The following is a 25,058-nucleotide window of genomic DNA, read 5'->3' on the forward strand; positions in this document are numbered from 1 at the left end:
TGTCCCTTAAAAGATTGAAAGACATTTTTACCCCTCATTTATGTATTACTTTTTAAAAAAAAATTATAGTACTAAATAGTAAATTCGCATCAAATAAATGATAAATGAATTAATTAAATGGAAAGTCATTGGCATGAAATTCATATATCTGCCAAATACTTGCTGCAAATTCATTAATTAGTGCAGTTTCACTTTATTGTAATTACTTCCATTTCTGAGTAATTATTGGCGTATTGCAAAGGTCATGTATCTGCCTAATAATTACTGCTCAATTTTGGCCATCCACATCTTAAATTAAAATAGTCAAGCTTCTTGAATTACAAACAGAGTGAAATAAGTATTTATAAAAAGTCAAAAATATTTTCTTAACTAGTTTTTGAGTTATTTTGCCATTCCATTTGGAAAAATACTCTAATATATATTATACAAAGTTTTACGTATAATAATAAGAATTTATTATGTTCAAATAAGTGTTTAATTTAGGTACGTATTTCAAATTGTCAAATTAAAGTCATTTATGATTTATATTCTATAATTAGGCTGTATTTTGCAAGATAGATATTTTACTCTGTTAAAGTTAAGAAGCTTAATTAATTAATTGAATTATTAATTTATTTCAATTGTATTTTGAGGTGAGTTCAGTTGCGCAAAACACGATTTTTATTTAGACGAAATTAGCTATTTATGCAAGAAAGTGTCTATGTTTTAAAAGAGAATAGCTAGACTCTATATCCTTGTAAACTCATTAAGACCAGCTTTAACAGCTCTCTCCAGCCCAAAACAAACATCCGAAAATACCCGGCCCATATATATGTTTTGGGTCAATTTTGGATTGGGTTATAACTTTTTGAGAAAAATAGCTCCCATTTCTATTCTCTCTCTACTTTTTTTTTACGTTGGTTTCTTTTTGTCCACTTTATTTTCTTAGTTTCTCATTCTCTCTCCAAAATTTCCCCCTCTTTCTTAAAATAAACCTAAAAAAATAATTAAACTATTTACAATTAGAACTTATCTAAATCTTGTTTAAAAAAAAAAATGGATTTAGTGGAGTTCAAGAGAAAACAATTTATCCAAAATTTTGAAAAAAAATAATTTCTGAAAAAAATAAGTTGGGCTAAGCTCATCCAAACAGGCTCTTAGTCTTTTATCCTCCAAAAAACCAATTCAGCTTTCATTTTCCTCAACCAGCAGCCAAACGTACCCTAAATCCCTTCAACAGGTAATTTTTCTCGTCATTTTTTTAAACTTTTAGTTTTCTGCCCACTATAGTTTTGTGTTAGTTTTTTTTTTTTTTTTTTTTAAAGTAATTTTCCTCTTTGTTTTAGTATTCTTTCATTTTTCAGTTCTGTGTTTTTTTTTACCATTTAAAAAAAACACTCTAATCTATCCCGATTTTTTTTAGCTAAATATATTAAGGTTGCTGTTTAATATGCTCTTTCGTTATGTTCCTTAGTCAATATATTATATATATATTGCAGTAGCTAAAGTTGGAATGAATTATTTTTTTTTTCCAACCAAAAAGCCCTAAGAGGTTGGATAAAAAGAGAAACTTAATCACCCGAATTTTTATTTCTTTGATCTAAAAAAGGGCTAATTTTTAAGTATTATCATCTACCTTAATCAGCCTTCTTTAATCTAAAAAAGGGCTAAGTTTAGATTAAAACATTGAGTAGTTGTTCATGATTAAGTTTTATTGGTTTAGATGATTTAGCTCCTTTTCTGTTTACATTTTCTGTTTGTTAGCTCTACAAATGCCTGCCTGATTAAACTCCAACTTTATACTCATTATTAAAATCCTTTTCTCGGTTTTTGTTTGTTATAGTTCACTACTTCCCATGTAGTATAGAATACATTGTTGGTCTTCTGTTGCTTTCCTTCTTTATATGGTTCTGTGCGTATGTGTTTCGTATGTATGAATGCATGTATTTCTGCACCTTGTTGAGCTTATTTCCATCTTCAAATTTATAGTATCATGAATCGTTTACAACTTTTCTTATGTGTTCTTTATATGTTTAAATGAATTTAGTCTAAACGGATGAACTTATTCAAAGATTTGGGCTGCTAGATCTTGTGAGGATTCAGTTTCTATTTTTTAGAACAAGAGTGTTTACCTCCCTGTTAAGTGGGAAATTTTTGTGCTTTCTCCATAATACATAGCCATAAAAAAAAGAAAATGCTTTCTTTATTCTGAGAATCACCTTGGATCTGTCCTAAGTTCTAAAATGGATTATGTTTTTCCCTCAGTAATGACTAAGTTTAACTTGCTAAGTTTCGAGAGATCTTATGTAGAAGTTTGTGTCTAATTTAAATTAACCTGATTAGGTCCAAACAGTGGTTTTTTGTTTCAGTCCTCTTTTGCTTCCCTGTTTAAAGAAGCAAAATGATGGTTATTATGATCTCTTAAGGTATAATCTATGTTTGAGGTGTTGTTTTCTTTGAGGTGTTTGTTTGGCTGATAGTTTAAGTCAGAATCCGAGTCCATGTTTATGGTATAGCTTGAAGTTCATGGTCCCAATCTCTGTTTGTTGTGCCTCTGCTAAGTTCAAAAAAAAAAAAAAAAAAGTTTAGTGTTCCTTTAAGCTTTCTGTGCAAAGAAACCCGTTTGGTGGATCCATAAGATTTTCTCTGTTTTCCTTGTTCGAAGTTCTGTTATTCTCTGTGGTTGCTAATTGATTGGCTTAAGACATATTTTGTTTCTTTCTTTTAAAATGATTTAAGCTCCAGTGATGTACCATCTAAATTTCAAGTTTCATTGTTGATAGCTAAATGGACTTTTGACTTTAATACACAAAATCTGTGTTTTCTGAGTCTATCTCCATGTTAAGATTAGTACTACTACTAGCTCCTTTTGGTTTATATGCTAATCAAGGTGAAGTAAGGGATCAGAGACAATAGTTAAGTTAGAAATGAATAGGGTGGTTAGGGGCAAGAGCGATAGAGAAGATGCAAGGCCAACATATTTGTTTATTAGAAAACTTCATTAACTTCTTAGAAACTTCATTATGCTACTTGAGTTAGTTAGGTAAAGATGAAAAGACAGGACACTAGTAGTAGTATATTTTGTTGTGTAACAGTAATAGAAGTAATACATGTTGTAACAATATTAGTAATAGTAGTAGATGTATGCAACCTCAGGAGTACTGCAGTCTAGAAAGGTTCTAGTATAGATATGGTGCAAAGTTCTTAAGAGTTATTTCTCATCTGTTTTCTTTTGAAACAACTAAAGTGTTGGTGTGTTTACAGGATTATAGCAAGCTAGCAAGAATCCAGTCTAGAAAGGTTCTATTAGATATAGTGTAAAGTTCTTAAGAGTTATTTCTAATGCCTCTTAATTCAAATCCGCTTCTATGAACTTTGTACAACTGGTCTCAACTCCAAAATAGAAGACGAATGCTGCTGTAAAACTAATAAAAGTAAGAAGAATTTCTAAATATTGGGGAGATTAATGAAACTTGAAAAGAAAATTGAATTTCTCACAGGACTTCCCAGTAGATGTCTACTCTAATTGCATTCAATCAGCAAACACCTGGAATACTACTGTTTCATAATCCAATGGCAAAAAGAAAACCTCACAAGGCCACAACTCAAATAAAAGCTCATAAAACTGAGTAAATAATCCCAAATTTCAGCATTGAATTCATAAGAGGAATCATGAGGGTCCTTCAGGTCTACAATCAGTTGTTTACATCTCCTTCCTAAATCTCCTTCATCAAGATCGATTATATAACAATGATGTAAGTCAAGCGATTCAAGGTGTGGACAGCCATCAAGAACGGCATGCAGACCTTCATTTGACAAGTCCTTAAAACTCGTTTGATCAATCTTCCTTTGTTTCTTCTGTCTTCTCCATATCTTCCTTGGTTTCTTCTTCATTAACTTCACCTGAATCTGACTCTGTACAATGACCATTTTAAGAGTGGGAGATTATTAGAGTTGGAAACTCAGTATAACACGTAATCATAAACTCCCTTTAAAGATTTAACCTATCTAACTTCAACCAGACAACCTTTGTTAAAAACGTTCCCCTGCTAATACAAATAATCTGTTGTATTTCTAACAGATTTCTATCACAAATTGTCCCAACATTAAAGAACAAACGTTTCGACCAAGGTTATTTATATTATAAGAGATTAATGCTGTTGTAGAAGACATTTGGCTAAATTTTATTTCATCTATAGTTATCTGGCATAAATAGAACTTTACCAGTCACTGTTTATCTAAGTTTTCAGTTCCTTTATGTTTCGATATTATCTAGGTTGCTTTCTTTTTAATTTGGTTAATGGACTAGGCCTCTGAAGATGTTAAGATATCATCAACTTATTTATTTACTGAGTTCCATTTTGCCGAAAAATAAGTAGATAAATAAACGAGCTCAATAGAAATATTAAGTACCATGTGTGAAGATTGTTATACACACCCTTTCACAGAGCCAATACATCATACTCCCTCCGTCCCAAAAAGATTGGCACCTTTCGCTTTTCGAGAGTCAAACGAGTTGTTCTTTGATCGTAATTTTTTCATACGTCTTTTAAACATTTTAAATTATTAATTATGGTGACTTATAGTACTTTTTTATGTAATTTTCAAATATGTAAATTTTATTTCGAAAAAATAGTAGATTCTATGTTAAATCACATGATCAAAGTTAAAAAGTTTGAGTCTCGAAAAGCGAAAATGCCAATCTTTTTGGGATAGAGGGAGTAATAAAAGACCCTAAAATGACTAATCATGTGTAATAAATCATATGAACTACTCCCTCTGTCCCAAAAAAATTGACACTTTTCGCTTTCCGAGAGTCAAACTTTTTAATTTTGACCGTGTGATTTAACATAGAATCTTTTATTTTTTATTGAAAACTATGTAAAAAGTACTATAAGTCACCATAATTAATAATTTAAAATATTTAAAAGACATATGAAAAAACTACCGGTCAAAGAATAACTCGTTTGACTCTGGAAAAGCGAAAAGTGTCAATCTTTTTGGGACGGAGGGAGTACTCAATTTTACCTATCTTATTACAATCAAACAATATACCAGGAATTATGCACAAAACATTTTCATCAAAATCAATGAGAATTCTCAATCATTGGTAAAACATATAATGGCTGTTGAAGATTCATTCTTTAATCATTTTACTTACCTCTGGTTGGTTGTGTCCTCTGGTTGATTGTGTCAAAGGCATAAACTTGAAAGCTTTTTCCCGAAAAATACTCTTGCTCTTTTTGGATCCCCTTAGCGAATTCCACAAGGGAAGGAGTGCATCCCCGTAACTCAATTCGCTGCAGTGTCGTACTATCTACAAATTCTTGAGGAATCTCTTGTAAGGAACGACACTTTCTGATAATTATGGTTTCCAGAAGTGGGAAAGAATCATCGGTGGACTTCCAGTATTTAAGATCCCTGTTCTCTAGGAGCAAGAATTTCAATTTAGGAAATCCCTCTTCTGATACTTCCCAGACATTTTCCCCTACATGCTCCCAACCAAAGGAGCAATTAACCTTCAATTTGAGCACCTCGAGTTTGGGCAACTTGCTAATGATTGTCATGGCCTTCCACGGTTGATAAGCTCCTTGAAGTGTCAGCTTCTTGAGATTCAGTGGGAAAGAACCCGGACATGGAACTGGAAGCTCATGATGCCAATATATTACGATTTTTAGTGCCTCTAGCTCCTGTAAATCTATAATATTATCTAGGGATTTGGGACAAAAGTCATCAATTGTGCCACAAATTCCCAATTTTTCCACTTTTTTAATCCCTTTAAACACTTGTTTTGTGCAACAATCAGGACGCAACCCACAAACACTTTGCTCGGCTCTTCCTTTGTCAGTGCTACACTTGTACTCCATTTTGTAAAGCTTATTTCAAGATCTTCAATTGGGACATTCAAGACCATTTGAAGGATTCCATTCAAGAGTTATCATTGGCGCCATGGCTAAATCCAAAGCAGATGAGAAGATTCTCAGCTACAACGATGTCGTTCTCAGGCGATCAGATTTGGACATTCTCAATGGTCCTAATTATCTCAATGACCGCATCATTGAGTTCTATTTTAGCTATCTCAGCTCACTCTTTCCATCTGACGACATATTACTGGTACCACCTTCTATTGCTTTCTGGATTAAAGAGTGTCCTGATCCTGCAAGCCTGAAGGATTTTATAGAACCACTTCATCTTTCTCGAAGGAAGTTGATTCTCTTACCTATCAACGATAATTCTGACGTGTGCATGGCTGAAGGTGGGAGTCATTGGAGCTTACTGGCTTTTGATAGAAACTCCAATGTATTTGTACATCATGACAGCAGCTCCGGGTGCATGAATGAGTATCATTCCAAACAGGTATACAAGGTTACTCTTCCTTATACAGCATCCAACGCCACTTATAGAGAGTGTCCGGACACGCCAAAGCAAGTCAACGGTTATGATTGTGGCGTGTATGTCTTAGCTATTGTGCGAGTCATCTGTCAGTGGTGTGCAAGCAGTGGAACCCAAGATGCAAATGCTTTATGGTTCTCCCATTTGGAACAGCTCAGTCCAAGTGCTGTTTCTGAGATGCGTAATGGGATTCTGGGGTTAATAAAAGGTCTGATGGCTGCACCCAAGAGTGTGGCATAGTGGATGAAAATCAGGGAACGAGGTTACAATTCCAGCAGAGACCAAAAAAACTAGGTGAGGTTTAAATTTCCAGCAGAGACCAACGTGACGCTTGACGGTCAGTTGTCTCTCTCAATCTTTTTGGATTTCCAGGAAAGATTTGTTATTTCAAAAGAAAGCTAATGGGGGAAACTAGGAATATAGTATCTCAATTTTGATAAAATGATATTAATATTCATTGTCGAAAAGACACTGTCGTAATCCATAATAGGTGAGGTATCTTTTACCTTTTGTGAGTGTGCATAATGAACGAACTATTATTTAGTGTTCCTTTAAGCTTTCTGTGCAAAGAAACCCGTTTGGTGGATCCATAAGATTTTCTCTGTTTTCCTTGTTCGAAGTTCTGTTATTCTCTGTGGTTGCTAATTGATTGGCTTAAGACATATTTTGTTTCTTTCTTTTAACGGAAAAGGGCCAAAATTACCCCTGAACTTTGAGAAATGGTTTATTTATACCCTTCGTTATACTATTGGGCCAATTATGCCCTTCCCATTATACTATGGTCCAAATTTACTCCTAATCTAAACGGATTGCCACGTGTCCTAATCCTAGGCGTTTTGGCCATTCCCCCCCCAATAATTTTTTACCCCACCCAAATAAACCCAACCCGACCCGTTCTCCTTCATGAAGCACCTGAATTTGGTTACTAGTTTGTCTCGAGGTGGCCAGTGTTAAGAGTCTATTTAAAGCAAAACTGAAGGCTTTGGTGTGAATATGCGAATTTTCTAACTGGTGTCTCTTGACATCATTTCGACAGAGAATCAAGCTGATTACAACGAAGGACTAACTGAAGCAAATCATAGAAAATAATCCTAGTTGATGTTACAAAAATGCAAAAGAGCTCATAGTTTCTCAAATGTTGCAACTTCCACAAGAAAGGGGCTTCTACCAGCAAATATGTTACTCAGAGGTGGCCTCTGAACCACAATTCTTATACCAAAAGGAAATGACAAAAGGAACGGGCAAAAAATTGAAGGAGAGCGGGTCGGGTTGGGTTTATTTGGGTGGGGTAAAAAATTATTGGGGGGGAAATGGCCAAAATGCCTAGGATTAGGACACGTGGCAGTCCGTTTAGATTAGGGGTAAATTTGGACCATAGTATAACGGTAAGGGCATAATTGACCCAATAGTATAACGAAGGGTATAAATAAACCATTTCTCAAAGTTCAGGGGTAATTTTGGCCCTTTTCCGTTCTTTTAAAATGATTTAAGCTCCAGTGATGTACCATCTAAATTTCAAGTTTCATTGTTGATAGCTAAATGGACTTTTGACTTTAATACACAAAATCTGTGTTGTCTGAGTCTATCTCCATGTTAAGATTAGTACTACTACTAGCTCCTTTTGGTTTATATGCTAATCCTTTCCTTCATTTTCTATGCATGAACTTTTTTTTTTTTTTTTTTTTTAAATTGTTGATAGCTAAATGGACTTTTGACTTTAATATTCACAAACATAATATTATCTGAATCTATCTCCTTTTGGCCCCAACCTTTCCTTCATTTTCTACATTAATACCAGCAGTGCAGCAGCCTCGTCGAAGCAAAAATTGGGCTATGAGCGCCAGTAGCTAATTTCCTTCTCTTTGCTTATATTTTTTCCTTTTTGCAGCTTGTATTTGTGTGGATGTACAAGAAAATGACTAACGTTTTTACTCTTGTTTTTACTTAAACCAGATGATTTCCCAGAGCAGAATGTGAAAATATAGTCGCCACACTATGGACTAGTTTGATCATGTTTTCTTTTATCTTATCACAAATGATTTGGCTTTCAAAATTAGGATGTAAATGAATTGAAAAATGTTAGAAGTTGCACAAGAGGCAGACACCCTTTCTAAGTTACGTATCCAAGTTTGCCATCATAGTAATTGTGTTTTTTTTTTTTCATTCAAAAAAACGTTGGAATCAAGTGGTGTCTTTTAGCAATTATTTGGATTCCACCAAAATGAAATGGCAGAATTCACCGGGTTTAAGCCCAATCACCCTTTTCTTCAAAGCAATTTTTTTTTTTTTTTAATTTGAGGTTCAAATACCTTTTTTTTCTGTAAAATAAATGAATTTGTGAAACTTGAAGTCCAATTACTTTTTTAGCATAAGTTTTCAAGTTTTAAATCGGGCCAAAGGTTCGAAAAACATTCTTATTCTGTTAAATCAAAAATTCTTTTCTTTGTATTCACTTGAAGATCTTATATCTTTTGAGTTAAAAACAAATGAGTTCATTACGAATTTTGATAAAAAATTAATGAAAGTTGAGTTATAATTATAATTCAAAGTCTTAATAAATCGTATTCATTTGTATACAAGAAATAAGATTTATTCCTTCATAATTAGTCAAATTATAACTTAATTCATTAATTGAATTAAAGATATGATTTGAAATGCTAAAAATGATTTTCGAAAGAGAGAGAGAGCGAGAGAGATCCAAAAATTAAAGCTAAATAAAGAGAGATGTACATTTTTTTTTTTTTTCTAAATTACTAATCCATGAATATGCATCTCTCAAAATTTATAGAGAGAGAGAGAGAGAGAAGACATAGAGAGAGAGAGAGAGATAAACGGTTGGTTTTTAATTTGACAAATAAAGTTATACAAATTTTTATGGAATAAAATGTTAGATACTAGATATAAATAAGGCCAAATGTTATCTACACCATGTAGAAATCCCTACTTTTTTAGCATAAGTTTTCAACATAAAGGGCCAAAGGTTCAAACACTTACTGTTAAATAACTTGAAGATCTTATATCTTTTGAGTTAAAAACAAATGAGTTCATTAGCGGATTAAGATTTTATTTAAATTGTTTTTATAATTAATCTTTAAATTGACTTAATTCATTAATTGAATTAAAGATATGATTTGAAATGCTAAAAATGATTTTCAAAAGTAAACACTCCCTAAAGCTAAATAAAAAATCTACATTTTTTTCTTTCTAAATTACTATCCATGAATATGCATCTCTCAAAATTTATACATATAAACACATTTGACAAATAAGTTATGAGACCTTGTTATGCGTAAACCGCGTTAGGGGGATCCTATGCCGGAGGTGGAAATCCTCGGGGGGAGTACCGTTCTGCGAATTTTATTTAAGATTTTAAATAATTAATCTTCAAATTGGTGAGACTGCATTTTGTTCATGCAATGAACCATGTGCGAGCGTAAGCGGACCGTAACGAGAGGTAATATAAATGCGGGTCTGATGCAACGACCAGCGCAGAGATAACACTTGCTACGGACGGAAAAAATCCACGTCTCGATAGTCATGACCCATGGGGGACCTGCGAAGTCCATGTACTAGTCCGCACTTCGACCAGAGATGACTTCCTGAGACTAGCCACTCCCGCACATCCAGAGATGACTTCCACAACACTAGCCACTTCGCACACAGCCTAGAGGTGACTTTTATCCTTCACTTTCTCATCATACATTTCTATAATCTTTTTCCATCAATTTATCCATTGGGACCACATCACATACCATGAGAAATGTAGGATGAAATGTATGCATGAATGTCGAATTCATGTGTGATCATGGGGATGAATAACCATAACAACATCCGTAAATTATTTACCAATACAAACTTAACCCCAAATGTGTGCAATGCCACGTCCGGAACAATTTCCCTTCGGACCACATAGGTAACATCAAGTAATATATGCATGAGGTGCTATATGAGGTATGCATGTAGCAAACACCACAATAAGAAGCCTTGGATGTTTTACTTCCTCACTTATCATTGTTAATATCAAATCACAGTTCATATCAATGAATCATGTAGAATGTGTATGAATGCTATGCATGATATCAATATCAAGTGTAAATCATATTCAAATCGCATTCTCGCCTCTATATGAACACACATCCCAATACCAATCCTAAATCATTGTTCTTTCCTTTATCGATGATAAGTAGCAAGGTAGGTGAGAGGTGAATGCATCACAACAACAATATAGTGTGCGAACAATCCCAACTCGTGATACGCGTAATAAAGTCATCGACATTACCAATCTAAAATATAAAATGACTTCATGCTGATGAACATACTTTTAAATGTCAATAATTAAATTCTACATATGTTTCGCTAATTGAAGTCTAATCGAAAGGTAAGTCGTAACCTACCTCGATGCTGAGTTGGTTAAACGAACCATCAAATGTGAGTCTTGCCCTTCCGAAGAGCCTTCGAATACTCAAATCTAGTCATTATAGAAATCTAAATTAGAAACGGGGAATAACGGTACCCATATTGCTACACATTCCTTTGAATAAAAAATCAACTAAAGAAAGGAGGGAAATCAGACCCACAAGGGTAAAATGGGTATTTCAAGAGTGGAAAAGGTAACCCAACATTCTAGAAGTTCAATTCTACTCTTCAATTGCAAATTAAACTCAATTATTGATCAATTTCATCATTCAAGATAAAATTCTCAATTTAGGCATAAACCCTAGTTTTCCATAATTAACTCCTCAACCCAAGTTAGAGATTCAAGCTTATCATTTACTAACTCACAAGATTCCATGATCAGAATAGCAAGATTCATCAATTAAACTCACATTCATGGCCTAAAATTCAATTAACACACTTAAGGTTAAGACTCATCTTCTCCAACTAGCTTTTCTAGATCCCATCATAGATTTCTAGCTTAGGAAGGTAAATAAATAAGAACAAGATGAAGGAGACTTACCCCAAGATGAATCAACTCTGAATACATTTCAAATCGCCTTTGAGTCACTTGGAGAATTAATTTTTGGAATGGGAAAGAAATGGTTCGAATTAGGGCATTTAATGATTCTGATTCAGCGATTCGCGCTCCAATGTAAGGGGTTCCGCTTCTGCGGAGGACCATCTGCTGAGGCGGATCTCAGTAACGTAACAAGAAATTCGCACCTGCGGACCAAGCCTCGCTGAGGTGGGTCCGCTGGGGCGAGACACTAGGACTAACAGAATTCTAGTTTTTCACCAAGTTTCACCCCAAATACTGCCTCCACCCGAGACCTCCCAGATACAATATAAATAGGCACGCATAGTAAAAACATGCTACGGACTCACTCGTGGCCTCGAATTTTCCATCGGAGGTCTATTTGACCGGATCAACCCCCCAACGACCAAAAACTAACTTTCCAACCAATAGTGAGAAACACTCTGGTCTTTAAGACTCGATTAAATACCGTAATTTGTTGACACCCTATTTGGGTTTATTTGATTCTATTTTTTGAGACCTTCTAAATTCATTGACAAGCTAAACACTTTATTTTCACTATTATTTTTTTACTGCTATTACTATTAATATCATTAATTTCATTTTTCACTACTCTACTATCAACATTACTAGTATTACTTTATCATAAATTTTAAATTGTTCGTCATCATTTCATTTTCGGGATTGGACTCATTAAATTAATTACAAGACAACACTTTGTTAAATCCTTATTTTTCTACATATTAATCATTAATTATCATAGTATATATTGTACTAGTTATTAAATTAGAAACCCAAGAAATAATTAAATAGAGGAGGAAGGATCAACAATTTCAGCCTAATAAATGGCCCAAATAATCACCCCACTAGCCCATATTTTCGGATCAACATCTGAGCCCAATTCCTACCTCAACTACCCGACCCGGTCCAGCCCATCCCTTATTTTTTTACCCTAATCCCTTATCTCTTTATCCTCTCACCACCGCACACCCCCTCCCCAACGTCTTTCTGTTCTCCTTCTCTTTCTCTCTCACTCACGCTCTCACCTGCTCTTCCGTCTCCTCCATCCCTCCTCTGTCTCCTTCATCCCTCTCTGTCCCCCGCTCCTCTCTCTCATACGCTTCCCTCTCTCCTCATATTTTTCTATAAAAGGGGGAATTTTACTCAACGTTTAGAGGAAAAAAAAAAAAAACAATAATCCAGCGTTTTTTTTTTTTTTAAAAAAAGAGGAGATTCAGTGTTTTTTGAGGGACACAGACCATCCATCTTCCAAATTCAATTTTCCTTCCGGTGAACTTTAGCCGTGGGGGACAACTACTCTATTTTCATTTTTCGTTTTGAAGCTTTAGTTACTTTAATCGGGATCATCGAGTTCGTTCGAGTTAGAGCATAGATTCGAGACCCCGACGCCCTAGTTCATTGCACACAAAAAAGGTAAACCTCGATACATTTAATATTTATAGTCTTTAGTTTCTGTTTTGGTTAAACCTTTTAGCTTATTCTGCTATATTTTTAGTAGTTATGTAGTTTCTTTGTCGTCACGTTATTTGTTTGATGTTTGGGAGCTGTTAGGATAGAATATTAATTGCTAAAATGAATTTGAAGACGTATGTTGTAGTTTACATGTTTAGACGGAATTTCCAGGACTTAGAACCTATTTATAGCCGAACATACATAGGATATACACAGGGTTATCAATTCAAGAAGGTATACATTCGATATACATGATATACACACATTGGTGTGTATATCTTAGGTATATTGTGTATGTGATTAAAACAGATCGGCACTGAACCATCTCCATAATTGTCTTTCATCCGTAAGTTTAAGTTTTCTGTTTTGATTAATGCTAATATGAAACAGTGGCAGTGAATATTGGTCGTTTGTTCTTCTGTGATTTAGAGGATTGCTACTGCATATGTTTTGTACCAATCAAGTCCTGAGACTGCATTAAATCACTGAAAGTTTAATTCAGTCCTGTCTGTTATGTCTAAGTGTCTAACAAATATTAGTTTGATATCGTGACCTGAGCATGAGGTTAAGGTGTCAGTTTGTGTGTTGTTTTAGTCTGTCTGTATCGCGTTGAATCTGTGATTAAGTGTGCATTGTTAATTTCCAATCTTCATGACATAGCACTCTTTAAAATTTGCTCATGATAATTCTCTTCTATGTCTATTGAGCTTGTCGAAGGAATCTAGCACATATAAAAGGATTAGAAAACAATGTTCAAGTTTGGTGTGTTTATTCTGAGGGCCTAATTTAGACTATGATGGACTGATCTTTTTATGCGCCATGTGGCTCTCCCCTGCTGCCTCCTCTCCATGATTCATATTTGTTTTATTTCAAACTGTACCTGAATTCGCAATGCATCACTTTCCTTTTAAAAAAATTAGTCTAAACTTGGCCAAACTTGTATTCCATTTGTCTGCTAGCTTTGTATGTAAATTGTAATGTCCATGCCTGCTATGTCCTTATAACTATGTAATCCATTTGAAGTGGTTTAGGGGGCAAATACGGATGATTGTCTCTACATGTAACTGCTTCTTATTAGCTTTTAGGTCCTGAATATCGTGTATACCACTCGTGTTCTGTCTCTTAAACTGCCTCTACGATGTGTTACGACATGGTAGAATTTCTTTGTTTCGTGAAACATCAACTTTGTGCATTATTCATTCCACCAAATTCTGCCCAGTGGCTTTTTCCAGTTCGACCAAATCATCAGTGCATTGTGAATGTTTGAGAATTTGGAGCACGTATATACAATATAACGAACTAGTCCCTGTGTTTGAATCTGTTAGCCCCTCTCTACGTTTGTTGAATACGTCCATTTACAAATATGAATATCCCTGTCGAATGTTGCTGTTTTGTGTGAATTGGTGTTGAGTTATTAGTCCAGTCTGCTTTCCGTGTGGACTGAAGTCATTATAAAGCAACTGTGTCTTAAAAGATTAAAAATGACAAGCATGTTTTATTCAATTTGTTTGTGTGAAGAATGTCGGTTGAGTTTCTTGTACTGTACTACGGATTAAGCATATAGTTCCACAGTGCATCTAAATACACCTCTTCTCTGTATGGATTGTTAGCCCGAATGTTGCTGAATGTTGGGTACTTTGAGTTAATTTCTATCATTAAGTCAATTGTTACATTTTGTCCAACTGAGCTGCACGTTTGAAACTAAAATCAGCTGCGTTCCTGGGACAATTTTTGGCCACATTGCTACTTTATTTAAAGTTTCAAACTTCTTTATTTGGCTTGTTGCTTAGTTGTTGTTTGAACATAATAACTGGTGTATTCTTGAAAGGAATAACTGCTGCCCTTTTGAACTGAGTTCTGTTGCATTCGGACTTGAGTTTTTGCTACATTTTTTGAGCTAAGTTTTCTGCTCTGTTTACTGATGCCCTCTTGCGAAATTGTCGAGCCTTTAAAATCCCTTCTGATAAGGATGCTCTCATGATGTTATTGTTATCTTGCTGCTACATCTGCCATACTTGCTTAACTTCTTTTCTTGTTGCTTGTTTAGAAGACATTAATATATTAGCCATAGGCAGTCCCTGTTTTAGCTGAAATCTATTGGCCTGTTTTGAATTTAATTATACATGTTTAACCTTATTTGTGGATTATGTACTAATCCTTTTTCCTTCATTTTTTCTTTTGCATGATTATCTAGCATACGAGTCCAAGGGATTCGTCGCCTCCCATATTCGGTGTTGGGCTAAAAGCCCAACAAAATCCTCCTCTCGAGTCAGCCTTCCGTTCGCAGCAAACAAATTCTGGGCCGAGGCCCATATGGCATAAATGGCATTGCAGTCGTGTTAAAATCTGGGCCAAAGCCCAGCAGTGTAAACAGTCCGCAATAGTTGGGCCTAAATGGGCTAGATCCGACATTCTTTTCTCTATCTTATTTGGTTATGTATTTCTAATTTGCCTTGCACGACTGATTCTTTACTTTGTCTTATTTCCTTAATTTAGATGAACCTTAGTGACATTAAGAGATTTAGTTTAGTAATGGGTAGTTAATTCCACAAATTGCATTCTCTTCTATTTGTGTTCTAAACTATTTATAGTATCTATAACATTTATTTGGAGTAATTGATTTTCAAATAGCATGCCTACACATTCTTTGGTTAAAGGGATCATTTTCCATTCTTACCATCTTAGAATTTTCAAAACACCACCAATTTTACACTAATGTTAGCTTATTTCTGAGAAATAAAAGGCAAACTAATTCAACGGATAACTCTTCCACTTTAGTTTCTTTCCAACACTTGAAATACATATTTGAAACAAGCTTCGCACAATATACATTAAACTAATAGTCTTTCTATGAAACCTTTAAAATTTATTTAATATTAATCTTACAATAACTCTTTTTAATTGGTGAGTTGGCATAACTCACTTTTCTCCAAATACATATAAACATTACACGTCCCGCTTCTTTTAGTTTATTTTTAGCTAAACTCTTTTATGCAACTATTATCTTCTACAAGTTTTACTTCAAAATAACTTTAGCAATACTTACAAGATATTTTCTTAAATATTTAAATATTACATTTTAACCTTAATTAATTAACCTTAAGTACGGTCGGTTAACCATTGTTAATGGGTCTTAAAGGATGCCTAATACCTTCCCTTTAGACTAACTGAATCCTTACCTATAATCTTAAGTTTCGTAGACTTTAAAATAAAATCAACTTTAGATAATTACTTTAATTAACCTTAGGTGCCCTAATTCACCATAAATAATTAGGTGGCGACTCTCTAACTTTAATCAACCCCGGATTACCGGAATGTTATAAACTATTTTGACTTCAGTTAAAATAGGGTATAACACCCATCAAGTCATAATCGACCCTCCAAATCTCACGGAATTGACGAATTTTCGAAAAAGGTCCGTTTACCCAAAAGTCAACTATTGGTCAAAGGTTTTTTACTTTAAGGCTCTAATTCTCATAAATCACAATAAACTCGCTCTATTACCTCAAAAATTGTGTTGCCCATCCCCGCGGGTCAGAATCATTTGACAGGACTTGGGTAAGGGTCAACGGGAGTAAATGGGTCAAAAGTGCAATAACGATCAATTGGTCATTACAATACCAGTCATTAATGTGTTTCCAGAAGTTTTCCTAAAAGATCTCCCCGGAGTTCCTCCCGACAGGGAGATAGATTTTGGAATTGATCTACTTTCCGACACTGAGACGATATCTATTCCGGTATACAAAATGGCTCCAGCAGAGTTGAAAGAGTTAAAAGCCCAGTTGAAAGATCTTCTCGAGAAGGGATTTATTAGGCCATGTGTCTCACCTTGGGGTGTGCCAATCCGGTTTGTCTGAAAGAAAGATGCATCCTTACGCATGTGCATTGACTATCATCAGTTGAACAAAGTCACCATTAAGAACAAGTATCCTCTCCCTAGAATTGATGATTTATTTGACCAACTTCAGGGTGCCAGTGTTATTCAAAGATTGACCTCAGATTAGGATATCATCAGTTAAAGGTTAAGGAAGTTGATATTTTAAAGACAGCTTTCAGAACCCGTTATGGTCATTTTGAATTTCTTGTCATGTCATTTGGGTTGGGAAATGCACCAGCCACTTTTATGGACCATATGAACGGGGTCTTCAAGCCTTGAGTTATTCGTCATTGTCTTTATTGATGAAATTTTGGTGTATTCCTGTAGTGAGACTGATCGAACATCTCAGAATAGTGTTGCAGACACTTCAGGATAGTGAGTTTTATGCAAAAAAAAATTAAGTGTGAATTTTGAAATTTTGGAGTTGAAGTTGGAGTTGAGGATGGAGTTGTGTTTGGTTATTGTTTTTGCAAAGAATATTTGGTTGTTTGAATGTATTGCAAGTGAAAAAATTGAAAACAAGGTTTTAGTCGTTTTTCAAAATCCAAATACAACTTCAAGTTGTATTTGGAATTTTCATGGCCAAACACTGATTTCCAAATAAAGTGAAATAATTTTCAGGAAAAAAGTGAAAAAATTTCATGGCCAAACGGGTCCTTAGTCTATCGGGCTATGAAAAAAGTCAAGTTAATGCAGGAGCATTTGTGAACGGCTCAAAGTCGCCAGAGGTCCTATTTAGATGTGCGGTGAAGGGATTTAGAGTTTCAGGTTGATGATTGGGTGTAGGGGTGTCAATGGTACGGTTCGGGCAGTTATTTTTATAAAATTTAAATCGTACCAAATTTTCGGTTATTTTATTTTGTAGAACAAAAATTGAAATTTCCGAAACCGTCTCATCATGTCAGTTTCTCTTCAGTATCGGTACCGTTCGATTAATTTTCGGGTTTTTTTTAACGAACATCATGTTATAGTCACTATTAAAATTAAGATACAATATCATACATACTTCTATAGGACATTGACAGAAAATCTCTAGATATTTTTACGGATTAAAAGGTGATGAATCAAGAAAACATGAAAGACAACAAAAATAGAGATTTATCCCACTATTTTATAGTAGTGTAAATTAATGTTAAGAAAAAACAAAAAATGTATTTTGGATTGCACGAGGGTGAAAAAACCGATCAAGATGAGACTCAAGAACTGAGACTACTAAGATTAAGTATCCAATAAGAAAAGTTAAAAATCATACGAGAGGAAAGATATCTAATACTTTGTAGCTTTCTATCCAAGTTCATTGGAATGCCTTGTAGCTACTAGTTATTAGAGATGCTAAAACTAATTTAATTTCAATTGGAGTAGTATAATATGTTTTAGAGTTGGAACTTATGTGTTAATTATGTTGCCGACTTGTAGTCGTTTCATCATTCCAAACCCAAGGCGAAAATTTTAAAATTTATATATTTAAACTTAATATATAAAATATATTTTACACATAAACTTATTCGGTACGGTTCGATATATTTTCGGTTTATTTTTATAAAATAAAAAACCTACCTAATTATTCGGTTCGGTTATAATATATAAAAATTCGTCGGTTTTATTAAAAATAACGTAAAAATCGGTTCGGTATGGTACGATTCAGTCGGTCAAGTCGGTTGTTTGAAAACCATTGACACCCCTGATTGGGTATTCCTAAAGGTCTAACCGATAAAGGGTGTCATGAGGTTTGGAAAGAAAGGGAAATCTAGTCCCAGTTATATCGGACCATACAAGATCCTGCAAAGGATTGGTCAAGTGGCTTATGAGCTTGAGTTACCGCAAGAATTGACTTCTATGCACCCAATGTTTCACGTATCCATGTTGAGAAAATGGGTGGAATTAATCGAGTGATGCACAACCCAAGTTACTGAAACTCAAAGTAGAAGAATCAACATCAAAATGTCAATCATCCCACTTACAGAGGTTTATCACACAATATTAATTTAGTAAAAGAAGCTGTCTTGAGTCCTTTAACTTTGATGACCAAAATCCTGCAAAATTGAACAATTTTTACTTCAAATCAATACTTTTTTCAAAGATCTTAAAGCCTCGTGTACTCTTCACGAATAAATAAAATGTCCAGAGACTTAAAGAGATCGTGAGCTTTTATATAACAGTGGTGTTCAACCAGCCTGTTTCTTGTGCACGTCTCGGCTAATTCCATTGGGTTTGGGTAGCTGCCACTTCCGGCTAGCACAAGTATTGCCGTAGTGGGAAGCTTTGCTCACCACTTAGACAAATGTTAAAAATCACCTAGTACTTTTTCCTACTAATATTTAAACCCCTAACTCCAAGAGTTACACCCAATTCATTGATCATTAGGCTGCGCATCTTTGTGCAATACATGAAAATTTTGGACCCAAGTGGATTTCTTTTATTGGTTTTTTTATATGTTTTTTGTTTGAGCATCCGTTCAAAGAGAAGTTCACTTTGCGAATACTTGCCAATGTTAGATGTCTAACTTTAACCAAATGCAATGGAAGATACTAATACTAAATAAGTAATGGAAAGAGTAACTCAGATTCACGCATGATTAGGAGGAAATAAGTAATGCTGCTATTTAATTGGAAGTTGGAAGAAATAATTAGGTACGATCAATAAGCTCAAGGTGCCGTGATCCAAGCATACTTCTGGCAATAGCTAGAGCTAGATCATTGCCTTGAGATGCTGAAAATTTATCAAATAAACATTCATGCAATATAAATGAATTGATCAGAGGGAAAGAACGGACAACAATTTCTATGTAATCTTTAGCAATCAAGGTGAAGTAAGGGATCAGAGACAATAGTTAAATTAGAAATGAAGAGGGTGGTTAGGGGCAAGAGCGATAGAGAAGATGCAAGGCCAACATATTTGTTTATTAGAAAACTTCATTAACTTCTTAGAAACTTCATTATGCTACTTGAGTTAGTAATTAGGTAAAGATGAAAAGACAGGACACTAGTAGTATTATATTTTGTTGTGTAACAGTAATAGAAGTAATACATGTTGTAACAATATTAGCAATAGTAGTTGATGTATGCAACCTAAGGAGTACTGCAGTCTAGAAAGATTCTAGTATAGATATGGTGTAAAGTTCTTAAGAGTTATTTCTCATCTGTTTTCTTTTGAAACAACTAAAGTGTTGTGTGTTTACAGGATTATAGCAAGCTAGCAAGAATCCAGTCTAGAAAGGTTCTATTAGATATAGTGTAAAAGTTCTTAAGAGTTATTTCTAATGCCTCTTAATTCAAATCCGCTTCTATGAACTTTGTACAACTGGTCTCAACTTCAAAATAGAAGACGAATGCTGCTGGAAAACTAATAAAAGCAAGAAGAATTTCTAGATATTGGGGAGAATAATGAAACTTGAAAAGAAAATTGAATTTCTCACGGGACTTCCCGATGTAGGTGTCTACTCTAATTGCATTCAATCAAAGCAAACACGGAATACTGTTTTGTTTCATAATCCAATGGCAAAAAGAAAATCTCACAAGGCCACAACTCAAATAAAAGCTCATAAAGCGAGTAAATAATCCCAAATTTCAGCATTGAATTCATAAGAGGAATCGTGAGGGTCCTGGTCTACAATCGGTTGTTTACATCTCCTTCCTAAATCTCCTTCATGAAGATCGATTATATTACAATGATGTAAGTCAAGCGATTCAAGGTGTGGACGGCCATCAAGAACGGCATAAGACCTTCATTTGACAAGTCCTTAAAACTCGTTTGATCAATCTTCCTTTGTTTCTTCCGTCTTCTCCATATCTTCCTTGGTTTCTTCTTCATTAACTTCTTCATATAATCCGATATTTTCCCACAATGACCATTTTAAGAGTGGGAGATTATTAAGTTGAGGAAACTTCGGCATAACACGTAATCATAAACTCCCTTTAAAGATTTAACCTATCTAACTTCAACCAGACAACCTTTTTTAAAAACGTTCCCTGTCGATACAAATAATCTGTTGTATTTCTACGATTTCTATCACAAATTGTCCCAACATTAAAGAACAAACGTTTCGACCAAGGTTATTTATATTATAAGAGATTAATTATTTGTTGTAGAAGACATTTGGCTAAATTTTATTTCATCTATAGTTAAAGACGGCATAAATAGAACTTTACAGATCCAAATAACCGTTTATCTAAGTTTTCAATTCCTTTATATTTCGATATTATCTAGGTTGCTTTGTTTTTATTTTGGTTAATGGACTAGGCCTCTGAAGATGTTAAGATATCATCAACTTATTTATTTACTGAGTTCCATTTTGCCAAAAAATAAGTAGATAAATAAACGAGCTCAATAGAATTATTTAGTACCATGTGTGAAGATTGTTATACACACCCTTTCACAGAGCCAATACATCATACTCCCTCCGTCCCAAAAAGATTGACAACTTTGTAAGTTTCGACTCCAAATAGAAACGAGTTGTTCTTTGGTCGTAATTTTTCATACGTCTTTTAAACATTTTAAATTATTAATTATGGTGACTTATAGTACTTTTTTATGTAATTTTCAAATATGTAAATTTTATTTCGAAAAAATAAAAGATTCTATGTTAAATCACACGATCAAAGTTAAAAAGTTTGAGTCTCGAAAAGCGAAAATGCCAATCTTTTTGGGATAGAGGGAGTAATAAAAGACCCTAAAATGACCAATCACGTGTAATAAATCATATGAATTACTCCTCTCGTCCCAAAAGATTGACACTTTTTCGTTTTTGAAGTCAAACTTTTTAATTTGTGACCGTGTGATTTAACATAGAATCTTTTATTTTTTATTGAAAACTAGGTAAAAAGTACTATAAGTTACCATAATTAATAATTTAAAATATTTAATAGACATATGAAAAACTACCGGTCAAAGAATAACTCACGACTAATAAATCTAAAAGTGCCAATCTTTTTGGGAGAGATGGAGTACTCAATTTTGCCTATCTTACTACAATCAAACAATATACCAGGAATTATGCACAAAACATTTTCATCAAAATCAATGAGAATTCTCAATCATTGGTAAAACATATAATGGTTGTTGAAGATTCATTCTTTAATTATTTTACTTACCTCTGGTAGGTTGTGTCCTCTGGTTGATTGTGTCAAAGGCATAAACTTTAAGAATGTTGTTTCCCAACTCCTCTTGCTCTTTTTGGACCTTGTTAGCGAATTCCACAAGGGAAGGAGTGCATCCCCGTAACTCAATTCGCTGCAGTGTCGTACTATTTACAAATTCTTGAGGAATCTCTTGTAAGGAGAGACAATTTCTGATAACTATGCTTTCCAGAAGTGGGAAAGAATCCTCGGTGGACCTCCAGTATTTAAGATCCCTGTTCTCTAGGAGCAAGAATTTCAATTTAGGAAATCCCTCTTCTGATACTTCCCAGACATTTTCCCCTACATGTCTCCAACCAAAGGAGCAATAAACCTTCAATTTGAGCACCTCGAGTTTGGGCAACTTGCTAATGATTGTCATGGCCTTCCATGGTTGATAAGCTCCTTGAAGTGTCAGCTTCTTGAGATTCGGTGGGAAAGAATCCGGACATGGAACTTGAAGCTTATGACCCAAACCATCCGTGTTAGAGTCGTATACTACGATTTTAAGTGCCTCTAGCTCAGGTAAATATATAATATTATCTAGGGATTTGGGCTCACGACAAAAGTCATCAGTTCTGCCACAAATTCCCAATTTTTTCACTTTTTTAATCCCTTCAAACATTTGTTTGGTGCAACAATCAGGACTCAACCCATAAATACTTTGCAAGTTATCAAAAACCTGGTAGTTTGGAGGAGAACACAAATAAAAGATTGGAAAGTGGAGATGCCGCAATTGAGACATTTTCCATGTTCCCTTTGGTAGGTGAAACCAACCGGGTTTTATTGTTGTTTTTCTTTCACGCATAATAAAAGTTTGTAAATTTTGAAGCTTATAAACTGGTAGATATTTAGTCGTGTTCAAATTCCACATAGCCAAATATCTCAAGGAAACCAGGTAAGATAATCCCTCAGGGAGACTACTCCGGCGCAATCGCCCCAAGTCCAATACTCTAAGAAGTTTGAAATGGTCTAGTCCTAAATCAATAGTACTGCCCAACTCTATACCCGAAAGAAAAACAGAACGTGTTTTACTGTAAGTAAGAGAGTCAAAAAAACAATCTTCCTCTAAATGAAATGAAACCCACCGACGATGTTGAATAACACTTTCGGGGTCAGAAATGTAGGAATCTGGAACGTACAAAAGATTCTCGCTTTCAGCTTCTCTCAAGCATAAATCATGGAGAAGATCATGAATCCTACATGTCTTGATATTTCCATCCAAACTATGCTTGCTAACAACAATTAGACTTTTACCAATAAGATCATATAGGATTTTAGCAGCCACTTTTTCCCACTCCCCAATCCCCCTCAGCTCAAAGAGTCCTTCTGCCATCCACAATAGAATCAACTTTTCCACAGCAATTTCACTAGCTTTTTTGAAAACTCCAAAATACAGAAAGCAAGCTTTCAAGTGTGAAGGAAGATGCTTGTAGCTCAAAGCGAGCACTCCTGAGCAACGTTGATAATCATCAACGTCTACTAATGAGCTTACACTTTGAGCTACTTCATCCCACTCGTGCAGCGTCCTCTTCCTAGAAAGAGACCCCGCAACCACCGAAATCATCAGTGGTAATCCTTTGCAATTTTCTACAACCTCCCTTCCGACACTCTCAAATTCAGCTGGACAATATATTTTGCCGAACGCCTTTTGGCAAAACAAATTCCAACTTTCCTCTGGCTCTAGGAAACGCATTGGAAAAAGTCCCTCGGGAGAGCTAGCGTATTGAGCAACGTTAATGTCCCGAGTAGTCAACAATATTCGACTTCCATTACTGTCATCTGGAAACCATAGTTTAATATCATCCCAGGCATCGCTGCTCCATATGTCATCCACAACAATCAAATACCTTCTTCTCTTTAAACTTTTCTGCAAGCAATCAGCTAGTTCTCCATCTTCTTTCTCATCAAGCTCTTCATTCACGCCAATAGCCTCTTGAAGGAAGGATAGAAGCATCTTTCTTATACTATAGTCCTTGGACACAGTAATCCATCCACGAACATCAAAAAAGCCCACAATTGAGGAATCAGAAAACATATTTTTGGCAAAAGTTGACTTACCTATGCCGCCCATTCCAACAATAGAGATGACTTGCAGTTGAGATGAGCGTCCGGTAAGTAGATCTAGCATGTGCTTTCGTTCATTGCTGTGCCCCACCATGTCCTTCTCAAGGGTTGAAACATGCAATCGTGGTGAAAGCGAACGATTTCCAGCTAGCAAATTGTTATTCCTCCTCTGCAGCTTGATGAACTCTTTCTTCACAGAATCCATGTCTTGTATAGCTTGTCGCAAGATCTTAAGAAGCCTCTCATTTGCCTCTGTTCGAACCTGTTCATCCTTCTCCATAACCAGTAATACTTGAGATTCGACTTCGTGTTCTACTTCATTTGCTAAATCTTCTACCTTTTCTTGCAAAGCCTTCATTGGTTCATCATCAGAATTGTCAAGAAACTCTAGCACAGAGCTGACCTTCTCGTAGAGTGATTCCAAATGTTCTTTGTGGTCCTTTTCAAGGTGTAATGAGTTGGATTGTGAAATCAGGTGTATTGTTCCCATTAGAGAAGTTACAGCAGCATAAGCAGCCATCTTTGTTTCTAATTCTTCAGAGAGTATATTAGCTATAATTTACTAAAAAAATTGCTCAGGCTTGTAGGATTAAGGCTGAAAATTATTAGATCTTTGGTAGCACAAAAGATTTGGTTGTTAAAGAACCAAAGAAAAACTAAGCATTTTTAGTAATATAAGTCAAAGATGCGGCCAACCATGTGGAGCGAATAAATTTTTTATCAAGGGACATGTATTGTGGACCCTTAAGAAAATTGGACCTTTAATCAATATTCCCTCCGTCCAAATTTGTTTGATATTTTTAAACGAATCAGACGAGTTGTTCTTTGATCATAATTCTTTCATATGTCTTTTAAATATTTTAAATTACTAATTATGGTGATTTATAGTATTTTTTTTTTTTACGTAGTTTTCAAATATATAAATTTTATTTCGAAAACTTTAAAAATTCTATTGTTAACCACATAATCAAAATTAAAAAATTTGACTCTCAAAAATTGAAAAGCTTGAAGCAAATTGGGGCGGGGGAGCATTGATTAAAGGTCCAATTTTCTTAAGGGTCCACAGTACATGTCCCTTAATAAAAAAATTAAGGAAAAATCTTTTGCGCAAAACTGTCAAATATGGGGGTATATTAGTCATTTCATAGGAAATCTTTGTCTTTTTATTATTTTATTGTCATGT

General features: G+C 34.7%; 3 protein-coding genes and 1 long non-coding RNA gene across 4 annotated transcripts; 2 read left to right on the forward strand and 2 right to left on the reverse strand.

Annotated features, from left to right (window-relative positions):
- Positions 1-1,098: 1,098 nt before the first annotated feature.
- LOC132057928 (NEDD8-specific protease 1-like) lies at positions 1,099-7,034 on the forward strand. Its single transcript, XM_059450510.1, has 2 exons — positions 1,099-1,219; positions 5,786-7,034. Exon 2 carries the CDS (start codon positions 5,929-5,931, stop codon positions 6,610-6,612), a length of 684 nt encoding a protein of 227 aa, XP_059306493.1. The 5' UTR covers positions 1,099-1,219; positions 5,786-5,928; the 3' UTR covers positions 6,613-7,034.
- On the reverse strand, positions 3,411-22,493 carry LOC132057918 (putative late blight resistance protein homolog R1A-4). Its single transcript, XM_059450503.1, has 2 exons — positions 21,785-22,493; positions 3,411-3,894 (listed from the first exon to the last, which is right to left on the reverse strand). The coding sequence occupies exons 1-2, from the start codon at positions 22,431-22,433 to the stop codon at positions 3,818-3,820; spliced, it is 726 nt and encodes a 241-aa protein (XP_059306486.1). The 5' UTR covers positions 22,434-22,493; the 3' UTR covers positions 3,411-3,817.
- LOC132057937 (uncharacterized) lies at positions 8,158-8,632 on the forward strand. Its single transcript, XR_009415171.1, has 2 exons — positions 8,158-8,215; positions 8,326-8,632. It is a non-coding gene; the product is annotated as an uncharacterized LOC132057937 (long non-coding RNA).
- On the reverse strand, positions 22,483-24,395 carry LOC132066829 (putative late blight resistance protein homolog R1A-10). The gene is made up of 2 exons (XM_059460034.1): positions 22,586-24,395; positions 22,483-22,490 (listed from the first exon to the last, which is right to left on the reverse strand). The coding sequence occupies exons 1-2, from the start codon at positions 24,393-24,395 to the stop codon at positions 22,483-22,485; spliced, it is 1,818 nt and encodes a 605-aa protein (XP_059316017.1).
- Between the last annotated feature and the right edge of the window lie 663 nt (positions 24,396-25,058).

Source organism: Lycium ferocissimum, chromosome 1 (assembly GCF_029784015.1).
Source record: "Lycium ferocissimum isolate CSIRO_LF1 chromosome 1, AGI_CSIRO_Lferr_CH_V1, whole genome shotgun sequence".
Classification (NCBI taxonomy): Eukaryota; Viridiplantae; Streptophyta; class Magnoliopsida; order Solanales; family Solanaceae; genus Lycium; species Lycium ferocissimum.

Coding starts and splice junctions, on each gene's coding strand:
- LOC132057928 (XM_059450510.1), top strand. CDS start 5,929: ATGGCTAAATCCAAAGCAGATGAGAAGATTCTCAGCTACAACGATGTC.
- LOC132057918 (XM_059450503.1), bottom strand. CDS start 22,433: ATGTTTGAAGGGATTAAAAAAGTGAAAAAATTGGGAATTTGTGGCAGA. Junction 3,895..21,784: donor GAGGACACAACCTACCAGAG/GTAAGTAAAATA, acceptor GTCATTGTACAG/AGTCAGATTCAGGTGAAGTT.
- LOC132066829 (XM_059460034.1), bottom strand. CDS start 24,395: ATGGCTGCTTATGCTGCTGTAACTTCTCTAATGGGAACAATACACCTG.